The 13573-nt window shown below is 38.1% G+C and overlaps 1 protein-coding gene and 2 pseudogenes across 2 annotated transcripts; all 3 read right to left on the bottom strand.

Moving 5' to 3' along the window:
- Positions 1-1667: 1667 nt before the first annotated feature.
- On the bottom strand, positions 1668-2756 carry LOC148914296 (disease resistance protein RPV1-like). Its single transcript, XM_089043748.1, has 2 exons — positions 2022-2756; positions 1668-1943 (listed from the first exon to the last, which is right to left on the bottom strand). Exons 1-2 carry the CDS (start codon positions 2754-2756, stop codon positions 1668-1670), a joined length of 1011 nt encoding a protein of 336 aa, XP_088899874.1.
- Positions 2757-4022: 1266 nt separating this feature from the next.
- On the bottom strand, positions 4023-8430 carry LOC103332297 (TMV resistance protein N-like; annotated as a pseudogene). Its single transcript, XR_016123102.1, has 5 exons — positions 7894-8430; positions 6560-7710; positions 6036-6470; positions 5050-5938; positions 4023-4939 (listed from the first exon to the last, which is right to left on the bottom strand). The product of XR_016123102.1 is annotated as a TMV resistance protein N-like (transcript).
- Positions 8431-9576: 1146 nt separating this feature from the next.
- On the bottom strand, positions 9577-10935 carry LOC148914295 (uncharacterized; annotated as a pseudogene).
- Between the last annotated feature and the right edge of the window lie 2638 nt (positions 10936-13573).

Raw genomic sequence — 13573 nt, 5'->3', positions numbered from 1 at the left:
GAAATTAAATGGGGTATGGTTTATCTATGTCACTAGTGCTAAGAATGGGTATATAACTAAAAGGAAAGGATCTAGTGAGAACACCTATATGAGAACATTACATGAGAACACCGTAGGATCTAATCTAACGGCCGTGTGAAAAGCAATTGTAAGTGAAAGTGTTGTATTAGAACGAGGCCTTCTTCTCTTTCCTCCCTCCAAAACAGCTGTTCGCTTTGTTCAATTAGGAGGCCAATTTTTTTATCAGCTTTGATTAAGGAAGAACACTAACACTGAAGAGAGAGTGCCCCTGTTATTCCTTATTCACTTTGAGGAAGAACATATAAACGATACCCTCATTTTTCTAGCTTTCTCCTTCAAGCGAAACAAAGCAATCTTGGATTTTATATTTTCATCTTTGTGGTTTGGTATTTCTGGTCAGAACATTTGTCAATCCTTGAGCAACGTCGAAACTGGTGTTGAGTTGGAAATTGGCGATCGTACCGTTGTGGTTATGTTCTCTTGGTTTTGAAATCCTTGAGCACGGTCGAAACAGAGGTTGATAAAGATGAAATCCTTTTGGGGTTGACGTCCAGATCTAAAAGGGCTACATTTTCATATTTGTTGAAATTTTGAAGTTGGAAATCACTTACGAGGTAAGTGATATATTGTATTTTGTCAATTTTAGTTTTGGGCATCAACATGAGTTACGTTAGTTTGTATGTAGGTTTTTAATGTTTCACCAGATAGTCATTTTCATGTTAGTTAATACATATATTTTAAAACTCTTTGAAAACATGTGCCAATGTTGGTATGATGGTGGTGATGTGATATTCAGGGTTAAATTGCAAGAATTGTGAAATGGAGTGTGAAGGACAGGTGATACTAGAAGTAAGTTCAGACTTCAAACCAAAATTGGGACTTGCATTTGATTGCTGTGAGGATGTGTTCAATTTCTATAATATGTATGCTGCGAAAGCCGAATTCGGCATTTTGTGTTCTACAACAAGAACGTGCAAATTGACAAGAGACGTAACAAGGAAAAAATATTTATGTTGTAAACAAGGGTATTCGTTGACAAGCACTGTTAGTCGTAAGAGAAGACATCAAGGTTGTACTTGAACTGGTTGCAAGATTAAACCTATTAGGTAGTAAAAGACAAGAATAAGTACATTGTTGTACGATTCAATGAGGTACACAACCATGACATGACCACAGTTGATAAAGTTCATCTATTGAGATCTCACTTTAACTTAACAGAGTCTACAAAGGTATGAGCAAAGTTAATATCCATGTACATAAACAGGTAAGCCTTCTTGAAGTGCAAGTTGGGGGATTGGAAAATGTTGGGTTTGTTAAGAGAGAGGTATATAATTATGCAAGGGATATGCGGGGGAGGTGATTGGGGATGATGCAGAGCTGCTAAAGGAGCATTTTTGGATGAACAAGAAAAGAATGAATCATTTTCTTTCAAGATGGAGGTAGATTCAGAAGGAAGGATTTGTAATGTTTTCTGGGCAGATGCAAGGTCAAGACGAGCCTATAGGTTTTTTTGGGGATGTGTGGTATTTGATACGACGTTCAACACGAACTGCTATGGGATGGTCTTTGATCCTTTGTCAGGCGTTAATAACCATCGGCATACATTGTTGTTTGGTTGTGCATTCCTAACTAGTGAAACCACGGATTCATTTGTATGGTTGTTCGAGGAATTCATTATCAAGCAGGAGCAGTTCAAGATTGTGCATTCTTCTAAATGCCTCTGCCTTGAAGGCTACCTCATTTGATGCAGCAGCTGAATTTGTTGAGGAAGAGTTAATTGATATCCAAGAGAAGTAACCAAGTCGACGTCGTCTTGAACAATTTCCATCAAAGTCTTCAACATGGCACCGCTTTTGGTTACTTGTACTAAATATTGCCTCGCTAGGAAGGATGAGCATGAGGCCCTTAATAGTTTCTGTTCCCTGCTTAGAAATCAGAACATATGGTAAGTAACAAGTTCACAAGCATTGCACAAATATAAAAGTGAGCAAGTTTCTTACAGTTAATTTTCTCAAAACATCAGAGGCATCTTTATGCCACACTCTACTACGCTTTCCAGGGTCCTTGGGTGATTCTTCACGAATAATTGCCCTTCCCATGTCTCTAAGTAATTGATGCATGATCAACTTGTTGTCTATATCAATTTCCACTAGACATCTATCAACTAGATTTTGAATTCCAATCCTTTTGTAAAAATTTAAATTGTCTAGTACTGTAATTGTATAACCCATCTTCTTTTCTATGAAGAAACAGACAATATGAAGGAATAAATTCCTGTCATGATCATCTTTTAGAGAATCAAAGCTTATTCTAAGAATTTTTTGAATCTTGTCATCAGGAATCACATGCAACTTCTGTAATGCACTTTGCCATAGATCTACTCTTTTTCCAAGTAGAGAAGATCCCAAAACTTGGAGAGCTAGTGGAAGGCCTTCACAGTGTTGTACTACAGATCTTGAACGGTTCATGTAACCTTTGATAGGATGCGCTTGTTTGAAGGCAAGCCAACTGAAAAGCTCCAGTGATTCACCCTCACCTAATCCTTTGACCTTAAACATTGCATAAACTGCATGATCATTTAACAGATTTTCATGTCTATTTGTTACGATAATTTTACTTCCTGGTTGAAACCATTCTCGCATTCCAAGAATTGCATTGAATTGCTCAGAGTGGTTCACATCATCAAGAACAATAAGAACCCTTTTGCAACGCACAAGAAGTTTGATCTTGCTCATTCCTTCATCTATGATGTATATTTTCTTTGTTTTCCCTTTTTGGATATCCGAAAGAAGTTTTCTTTGCAAGCAAACTAAACCATTAGGTTGTTCTGAAGCTTAAAGATATTAAGAATGAATAGTATATTTTATTGATATCTGATTGATACACGGAATGACTATTATATACAAATTGATAATATCTAAATAAGGTAAATATAACAGGATTGATGTAGAGAATCAATCCAGGTTGTCTAGATAAGGTAAATACAATGGGATTGATGAAGAGAATCAATCCAGATCAGCTATGACAGGAAGGCAAAGATCAAGGTTGACTTTGATGAGAGATTGCAGATGATTGCGTTGATGATGAGATGATTTCCTTTGATGAAGGTTCCCTTTTAAAGCTGCCCTAACATCTGGAAGAAAGCTGCTACCTTGAAATGTATCAAAGTTCTGGTTATAAGCAGCTTTGGCAATGGTGGTTTTATATGTAAGACAAACAATTTTTTTCATGCACAAATGTAAACAATTTATTTTCCTGTGTATTGACTGATGAATAAGAGGCCAATTCCACCTAAATATTTATGATATAGACTGAGAGCTAATTAATTGAAATTTTTTAAGTATTTGATGATTAGTTTGTGGTCTTGAAATTGTGTGAATGCCTTCTGCATTGTAATTATTTGGGAAAAAAATGGAAATGGGAACTTTTAATTTTGAGTCTTTTGAGTGTGACTCTTCTTTAAAACCCAAAATAAAATATCATATGCAAATGTAAAGCATGATTACAGATAAGAAAAGTAGGGTTGGATCGATGCAAATACTAAGGAAAGTCAAGAGGAGAGTCATTGACTTATCTCCATGAGGACTTGGATTCCAAGCTCCCGATGACCAAAGAGCAGAGCTACGTCTTCACCACACAAAAGCGGACCAGAGTGGATTAGTAAGTATGCTTGCTAACTGTTCGATGAAATTCCCGACTCAGACACTGGAAGAAAATGGACTATCCCAAATCGATTGTTGTTCAATATTCTCCACCTCTCTCACTCTCTCTGCTCCAAGAATTTTGAATGGGTGCAAAACTGAAAAGAATCCCCATTCAACCTCAAGGAGCCTGGACCTTGAATCCCAAGCTAAACACAATCGGCTGTAAATCCCCACAGCTCAGCTTCCACTACAGAGCTAGACCCCAAGTTGGCTCGGATACCATCCCAGTCACTCTCAGGCGAAATATGGTTATGTAAACGTGTTACGAAGTTTCAAATGATTGCTCAACTAGAATACTTGTTTGAACAACCCAATCGGCAAATTAACTTATTAATTAATACGAAAATTTACAGGAAATTTGAAATGCACTTTATTTAAAAACACCCTAAAAAGCACTCCTGCTTAAACAAAGGAGGGCAATACATGCACAAGACGATTATGAATACATAAACATAAAAGAGCACATTTCTTACAGTTAATTTTCTCAAAACATTAGAGGCATCTTTATGCCACACTCTACTACGTTTTCCAGGGTCCTCAGGTGATTCTTCGCAAATCATCTGCAGCTTTTCCAACTCAAACTTTGATGCTTATCCTATATGTCTATGTATGAGACGACTCCTATATGACTATGATTACAAATAACGTATTCACCCACCTTATCCAACTCAAACCTTGATGCTGACGCTGACACATCTCCAGCAATGACATGATTCTTGCTCAAAGGAGTATTTGTTTCATGCTGGAACATTGTGGTTATATCTTGATTCTGTACCCTCATTATTATTCTGCTCGTACACAAGCTGGATTCCAAATTCCTTTGTCCAGAAACTATCGGATTCATCTCTAACCGAAACACGTATTTCTTCCCCACCCTCCAATTCATCGTTTGTGAATCGCCAATGACTAAGCCATAACATATCTTCCTTCTCTTTTGGAAACCCTATTGTGACTGGCAAATAGGTCCACTTAAGACCCTTGGTCTCATTACTGATGCGAATTAAGGGAACGACCGAGTAACATTTCAATTCCTCAACAAGAACCTTACCTTGTGCATACACAACACATGCATTTAGGCCTCGGATCTTCAAATTAAGATGTGGAGGTGTACTTATAGACAGCTCAGAGTTACCCATGCTCGACTTGTAGCAGAACCAATCTGGAACCTCGCTCCCAGGAAGGAATATGCTAAATATACCACATTCATCCAGTCCCTGTTTCATGCATGCACGGAGAGATTTATATATGTTCAAATATTACAGGCCACAGAAAATCATAATCATCATAAAAACTATACAATACATGAGAGAGAGAGAGAGAGAACCTGGATAGGGCCCTTCCTCGTTGTACGTGTCATGTAGTTGATCATTTCAACTTCAGTGCTTCCTATGGATTCCAAATTGAACAGACCGATATCTTTGATCATTTCTATGTCGACACTTCTCAACGGTCTTGTTTTGAACACCTTTCCGAAATTCAACTAAATTCTCGCATCTCAAAACCTCATGTCCCATTGTTTTGAACGCGGTGGGTAAGTTTGTTAGTACTCTTTTCAATGAAGTACATTCCCATGCTTGCAATCTCTCTACACTTGGTGGGAGCTCGGGAAGCATTTCGAGGTTTGGGCAACCATCCAACACAAGAGTCTGGAGCTTACTAAGACCATTCATGTTTACTGATAGGCTCAAAAATGGGTTTCCACTTAGATTCAAATGCTTCAATGAGGATAGGCTACTAAGACCATTGGGAATTTCTGACAGATTGCAGTATGCCATACTTAAGCTTTTTAAAAATTGTGGCAAACTTGCACTGGTAAGTTGGAGATTTTTTCTTGGCAATACCCGTGATCGGATTGATTGCCACAATTTAACTGCAGATAACAGACTGAGTTTCTTCATGTCACTAGGTGTAGAGTCTGAGTGATTTTTAACAATCATACTGGCAGGCAGCACAAGATTTGGGCAACCAGAGAGAATAAGTTTCTGGAGAGATCGCAGCATACTAATTCCTATTGGAAGCTTCATGAGACTTTTGCAATCTTTTAGATTCAAGAAAACAAGTTTCTCCAAATCTCCAATGGATTCATCCACCTCTTTCAAATTTATGCAATCTTTAAGAATTAATCTCTCGAGGTTAGGGAGTCCTGACAAGTCAGGGGTTGTCACAAGGCCATGTGAATGACTGAGATTTAAGATTTTCAGTCCTAGAAGAAACTGTTTTAAAAAAGAAGTAATTAGTTTCTAGAAATATATAATCATCTTTAAATTTGTTTGTGTGTGATTGAGAGAGAGAGAGAGATTAGTAGCATACCCTAGTTCCCTTCCAAACATGTTGGAGGCTGCTGTTCCGCAAGTCAAGAGCAATTAGATTTTCCAAATAAAAATTGGTTGGTATCGACTTTAAAGCGAATCCTCGCCAAGACAACCATATTAAATTTTTTGGGAAATCTTCATAGCCTCCACTGACTTGTACATTATCAAGCAGCAGGAGTTCAAGATTTTGCATCCTTTTAAATGCCTCTGTTTTGAAACCTATCTCATTTGATACAGGAAATGAGTTTTTTGAAGAAAAACTAATTGATTGCCAGGAGAAGAAACCAAGCCGACGTCACCTGCTTGAACAGTTTCCATAATAATCTTCAACATGGACTCTTTTTCTGTTACTTCCACTGGATGTTATCTTAGAAGACTCGTCTTTTATTAACATAGGAATGTTGAGCATGAGGCCCTTAATGGTTTCTGTACCCTGGTAACAAATAAGAACATTGGGTAAGTAACTTGTCACATGCACAACACGATTACGAATACATAGACATAAAAGAAGATATTTCTTACAGTTAATTTTCTCAAAACATTAGAGGCATCTTTATTCCACACTCTAGTTCGTTTTCCAGGATCCTCAGGCGATTCTTCGCAAATAATTCCCCTTCCCATGTCTTGAAGTAATTGGTGCATGGTTAACTTGTTGAATCCATCAATTATCAGCAGACCTCTTTCAACCAGATTTTGAATTCCAATGTTTGTGGCAAACTCACATTCATCAAGGACTGTAGTTGAAAAATCCTTGTCTTTCCCTATGAAGAAACAGGCTATATGGAGGAACAGACGTTTGTCATGATCTTGCAGAGAATCAAAGCTTATTCTGAGAATATTTTGAATTTTTCCTTCAGTAATCACATCCAAGTTCTGTAATGCATTTTTCCATACATCTGCAGCTTTTCCAAAGAGAGAAGATCCTAGAACTTGAAGAGCTAATGGAACCCCTCCACAGTGTTGCACTACAGGTCTTGAAAGATCCATGTAACCTTCGCTAGGATGGGGTTTTCTAAAGGCATGCCAACTGAAAAGCTCAAGTGATTCATACTCATGCAACCCTTCCACCTTAAACATTGCATAATTCTCATGAACCTTTAACAAATGTTCATGTCTAGTTGTTATGATTATTTTACTTCCTGGATGAAGCCATTCTCGCATTCCAAAAATTGCATTGAATTGTTCCAAGTTGTCCACATCATCAAGAGCAATAAGAACTCTTTTGCAACGTATCCCCCGTTTGATCTTTGTTATTCCTTCATCCAAGCTGTATATTTTCTTTGCTTTCCCCTTTTGGAGATCTGAAAGAAGGTTCCTTTGCAAGTGAACCAAACCATTGGGAAGTTTTGAAGTTGCTCTAATATCTGCAAGAAAGCTGCTACCTTGAAATTTATAGAAGTTCTGGTTATAAGCAGTCTTGGCAATGGTGGTCTTGCCAATTCCACTCATCCCATAGACTACAGCTACTCCAACATCACTTGATCCATCTTCTAACCACATGTTTAGGCCTTTCACACGATAATCTATTCCAACTACATAGGGATCGACTCTTAATCTCCTATTCCATGTGTGATCCAGTTTATTTCCAATAACTTCAACTATATCTTGGATAAACTGCAACTCGTACCTATAAAATATTGATATCAAAATACACAAGGCACAAAAAGTTATTTCTTTTCAACAAAAAGAAACTTATTTCTTTATTATTTTTATTTTTATTTTATAGATGAGAATTGATATATATCATAGGTTGAAATGAATCATATTAAGCAAATGAACTTTCAAAACAGAAGTGCTGCCATCTAACAACTACATGAGATTAAAGAAAAAGCTTCAATATAATCTACTTTAAAAACCATCCAAGAGAGAGTTAAAACCACCATTTTGGGAATGAAAAAGTACCGATCTCCTAAAATCGGCATGGGATGGATCCACATCATAGAAAATCGGCATAACCATGTGCTCATTAGTTTCTCTACGGTCCATGATCGTCACTAGTTCATCCACGCACCATCTCGAGGAAGCATAGTCCTTGGAGAAGACAATGATAGATACTCGAGACTCTTGTATTGCTTTTTGAAGCTCTGCTGAAATATTTGCTCCTCTCTCGATTTCGTCATCATCTGTGAAAGTGTGGATCCCTGCCACCTCCAAAGCCCGTAGAGGTGATCAGTAAATCCCTTGCGTGTATCTGTACCCCTGAAGCTTAAGAATGCATCATAAGTGCACCGGTGAGAGGACGGATCCTGCTGCGTGCTGGTAGCAGCCATTTGTATGTTCAGCTTGTGTTTGTGTTTGAGAAATAAAATCTTGCTCTATAAAAGAGAACAGAATAAAGATAAGAAAAACAGGAACGCATGACAAAGTCACAAAGGTAGTGACCAAAGTGATAGAGTAACAAAGTCAATGTCTATTGCCCCACCAGCCACTGAACATATTTATGATCTCGATTTTCACACTGAGATGCGAGAGATGTATTGAGGACGAAGCTTCCTCCATATGAATTGAACACCGGTCCACTGCTAAATTCCAAATACACGGACACTACTAGCAATATCGATAACTTAACCACGTACAAAGTTCAGTAGATGTGAGATTTTATTACAAAAGGCATTACTTTGGTGTTATTATGAACGGAACCACTTATTATAAGTAATAATTTATTTAGTCAAGTTTCCGATGTGGGACTTTATATTCTTCACCATTAACTACTTGAAAATTTAAGGGCAAAACTAAAAGTTAGACTAAATTGCGGGGATGAAAAATATGGTCATTCAAGAATACAGATAATATATATTTCGTAATAAATGGACTATAGCATGCTCACTTGTGATGCAAATGGAAATATACATGTTCAAGCAAATTGACTAAATGATTCATGGAGTGAAAACTAGCTAATGGAAAAAGTGGTCAAGTACTTGATGAATAGTTAAATAATGTGTATGACAGATTAATATACTAAGAATATAAATGTTATAAATGAAAAACAACAGCCAGTGGACTAGAAGTCATGTGAGTTTCATTTTGATCCAAAACAAATATTAATTTATAGACAAATGTGAAACAGATAAAGATATAAGAGCACTTTCAGCAGTTTTCTCCTTGCCATGGCAAGAGGAGGACCAGGGCAGCTACTATTCACATGAATAGTGGTTGCCCTTTCAAAAAAGCAATGTGTGTTTCCAGCAGTTGTCCTTTGCCATGCAAATACTATTTATTTTTTTGTTTTTTTACAACTTTTTTTACATAAACAATTCATTTGGATAATATTTTCATATAGGATTTTTGAGTTCCTACGTGTCAATACTATTCATATCTCATAATCGGATAAAATTTTCAGTTTCAAAATTCAGATAAATTTCAAAATTCAAAATTCAGATAAATTTATTTTTAAAAAAAGAAAACATTTAATAAAATACCTTTTTATTCAAAACATTCCATACATAAAAAGCAAACAACAACCAAAGCATTAAAAAAACAAAGCATAACTAAAAATACAACATAAACATAATAAATAAAAAGAACATCTTCACTTCACTTCATTCACCTTTATTGCCTTTCACCACCCATAAATGCTCCATCAAGTCAACTTGACGTCGTTCATAAAAATACGACGATTGCATCTCCGTGTAGTGATCAATCATACGGGGCATGAAACTACCATCCCTAACCAACGGTTCATGCTGCACTGGTTATCCATTTGGCCTAATGGGTTTCTCATAAATTCATGTCAAGGCCGTGTTCATGGGATCTGGGTCATACACTTCATCAACATCGTAATCATACTCATCCTCCACAATCATGTTATCGAGGATGATGCATGTCATCATTATGCTCCTAAGTACCTCCTCGTCAAATAGATGCGCCGCACCCCTAATAATAGCCCAACGGGCTTGGAGGATACCAAAGCACCTCTTCATATCTTTTCTGTAACCCTCTTGATAGGCAACAAATACTTTTTGCTTTTGGGATTGGGGATGTGGAAGCGATTTCACAAATGTGGTCCACCTCGGGTAGATGCCGTCAACTAGATAATACCCATTCTGGTAGATGATATTGTTGATTTCATAGGTGATATTCGGTGCTTCACCTCTCAAAACATCATTGAACACCAAGGATTGACCCGGGACGTTCAAGTCATTTTGAGATCCGACAACTCCAAAAAAGGCCTGCCAAACCCATGTATCGAATCCAGCAACAGCTTCAAGGATGATACTTTTCTGCCCTTTCCTATTTCCATAATCCCCTTGCCAAGCAATTGGACAATTCTTCCATTGCCAGTGCATGTAGTCGATGCTACCAATCATGCCAGGAAATCCTCAAGCTTCAGCTTTTTATAGAAGCCGTTGCAGGGTCCCGGGCATAGGTCTGCGCAGGTAGTCTTTGGTGTACAGAGTTTCCACTGCATCACAAAATCTCATCAAGCTCTCCAAAGCAGTGGACTTCCCCATCCGGGCAATCTCATCCACCTAATCAGCAGATGACCTATTTGCCAACATTCGTATTACAGCTGTGAACTTTTGCTTAGGAAGAAGTCCCAAATTTCCAGCAGCATTTTTCGTTTGAACAAAGTATTCATCATAATTGCAAATATCATGCATGACTTTATTGAACAAATGAGGTTGCATTCTATATCGAGCTCGAAAATGAACATCAGAGTACAGGGAATTTGGGATAAAATAATCTTCCATAAGATTCTTACCCCGAGAATGTCTATTTATATCCACATTCAAGGAACAGCCTTCTCGTGAACCACGGCGGCTCTGGTTTTCATCATTAAGCAAAGCCACTGCTATGACAATTTGCTGATCTAGTTCTCTCTATGCCCTTTTGCCTGCAGCTCGTCTACGCCTTCTTTCTCTAGTTTCTCGCTCTTGCCTCTCCAAAACCTCTTCCATGTCTGACATTTGAGAATGGAGAATGAAATCTAAAATATGAGAAATGAAAATGTAGAGAAGATTTGGTGTGGGAGGTATGAAAGTGAAAAAAATATTGAGTAGAAAGTGAAAAAAATATTGAGTAGAAAATGAATAACAGTAGAAGGAGAAGAAAATGTATGAGGATTTGGTGTTAAAAGTGAAGAGTATTGGTTGGTATTTAAAAAAAAAAACCAGTAATTTTTTGGTATTTTTTTAAAAAAATTTCGATTTTTTTTCATTTTTATTGCACAAAAATTGGCTGCCGTTGGATTGTTAGAAAAAGTTGATCGAAGAGCCCGGTAGCATCACGTGGGCGAGAGCCGTTGGCGCTCATCAGAGTACGGCGTGCAATTTTTTTAACGTTAGCGGCGTGCCAACCGTAAAAAATTCAAAGCGCAAGGGTTGACTCACTTGCGTTAGCAATGACATCACCCACTCTGGCTGAACTCCACCTTAGGCCAGCCCCGTGGCCCCACCTCTGCTGGCTTGCTTTTGTTCTGGAAACCACTTTTTGGCCCAAACCAACCCCCCAGCCCGAGTCCAGCCTTAACTGCTGGAAATGCTCTACGAAAGATGGAACGTAACTAAAGCCAAGTGGAGTCAAAGTCAATGTTGATGACTTATCTCCATGAAAGTTTCAAGTCAAGGCTAATGAGGACCATTCTCTCAAATTAAATGTTGTGCATTCTCCACCTCTAGTTGATAATCATAGTTGCTCTCTGTCTCCGCCATGCTCAAATTTCAATTGGATTGAAACCTTGTGCTCTCTCTGTCTCCAAGAATCTGAAAGGGTGTAGAACTCAAAAAGCCGTATGGCTGAGCATTTGCTCGAAAGCAAAAAGGTCTTGAAAGTTGAAGAAGAGGAGGCGGGAGATGCTAATAGAGAAGCTGAAGAAGAAAGTTTAATGCTAAGAAAGAAGGCCAAAAGTCACAATTGGTACTTGTGGTTTGCTTTTAATTTTCTCCTTTTGGTTTACTGCTAATGTTTTTTTCAGTCAAATGTTCAATTTTTTTTTGTTAAAGTTAGGAAGGGGTAGAAGCATTTTCTCAAACATACACTGCCAAAATGCCATGGGATTCCAACGTGAATGCTGTTAGGCCCCGTTTGGTTCATGGGAATGGGAATTCAATTGCTTTCCCATGTTTGGTAAGTCCAGGCATGGGAAATGGTTGTCTGGCACATGGGAAAGTAGGGGGGAAAGTGAAGCCCTCCTCTTAACTTGAGTTTTTTTTTCCTTCATCATGGGAAAGTTTGGGAAAATGAGCCTGTTGGGGTGACTTTGGATGTGTGGCTTTCGTTCATCTCCACAAAAATCAATGTAGCAAACTTGATCCCTGTGCGCTGCGTTGTATTTTTGTGGGTTATGCCACTCATCAGAAAGGCTACCGCTGTTATGACCCTCCTACCCAACATACCTATGTCACTTTGGATGTGACCTTTCTGGAATCTGAACTGTTCTTCCATGACCCATTATCCAATTCTACGCTTCAGAGGGAGATACGAAGTGAAGAGCAGAATTGGAGCAACTTAGAAAACGAAGAAATTCTCCTATGTACAGAAATGATTGATCGTCCCGAGATTACTCTCTGCCGAAAAGCGATCAATCGCCCATTCATAGCGATCAATTGCCTGACCCACCTAATCCATGTGAAGATATTTCTTATCCGAGTCTCACACCTACAGACAATACAGAACAACAAGATGAAGACCCTCATTCTAACTCAACAGTACCAACAGACAAATCTCTTGAGAATATCCTTGAGGTAATTACTCCTACTAGACTTGTGCATTTAGAGGATAAAACTATTGGATTTCAATTACCTTTCATGCAAAATCGTGGGAAGCCACCAAACCGTTATTCACCTGATATTGGCAAGACATTCAAGTATCCAATTGCAAATCATGTATCCATTGAGAAGCTGTCAGAACCACTCATGGCTTTTGTGCACCAATTGTCTGCTATCCATATTCCAACCAAGATCTTTGAAGCATTGAAAGATCCTAAATGGGTCCAAGCTATAAAAGAGGAGATGAAAGCTCTTGAGAAAAATCAGACTTGGACATTGGAGACTATACCACGAGAAAAAAAGACTATCGAATGTAGATGAGTATTTACCATAAAACACAATGCAGATGGATCTATCGAGCAATACAAGGCAAGACTTGTTGCAAAAGGGTACACACAGACCTATGGTATAGACTATGAAGAAACATTTGTTCAAGTTGCAAAGTTAAACACCGTCAGAGTCTTATTGTCCCTTGCAGCTAATTTGGATTGGCCACTACACCAGTTTGATGTAAAGAATGCTTTTCTACATGGCGAACTCATGGAGGAGGTGTACATGGACATCCCTCCTGGATATAATACTACTCAGACTGGAACAGTTTGCAGGTTACGAAAAGCATTGTATGGATTGAAACAGTCACCACGTGCATAGTTTGGACGGTTCACCATGGCAATGAAGAACAATGGTTTCAAATAGTGCAACTCAGATCATACTCTGTTCTTGAAACATCGGAAAGGGAAGGTAACAACATTAATAATCTATGTTGATGATATGATTATTACTAGGAATGATAAATAGGAAATATCACAGTTACAAGACTATTTGGCTA

This window comes from Prunus mume, unplaced genomic scaffold (assembly GCF_029339155.1).
Source record: "Prunus mume cultivar Tortuosa unplaced genomic scaffold, ASM2933915v1 scaffold22, whole genome shotgun sequence".
NCBI classification, from domain to species: domain Eukaryota; kingdom Viridiplantae; phylum Streptophyta; class Magnoliopsida; order Rosales; family Rosaceae; genus Prunus; species Prunus mume.
This window is presented reverse-complemented; position numbering and strand designations above follow the sequence as displayed.

Excerpts from the sequence above, each read along its gene's own strand:
- LOC148914296 (XM_089043748.1), bottom strand. The coding sequence starts at position 2,756 with ATGAGCAAGATCAAACTTCTTGTGCGTTGCAAAAGGGTTCTTATTGTT. Across the intron at positions 1,944-2,021 it reads ATGTTTTGAGAAAATTAACT|GGAACAGAAACTATTAAGGG; the intron begins GTAAGAAACTTG and ends ATTTCTAAGCAG.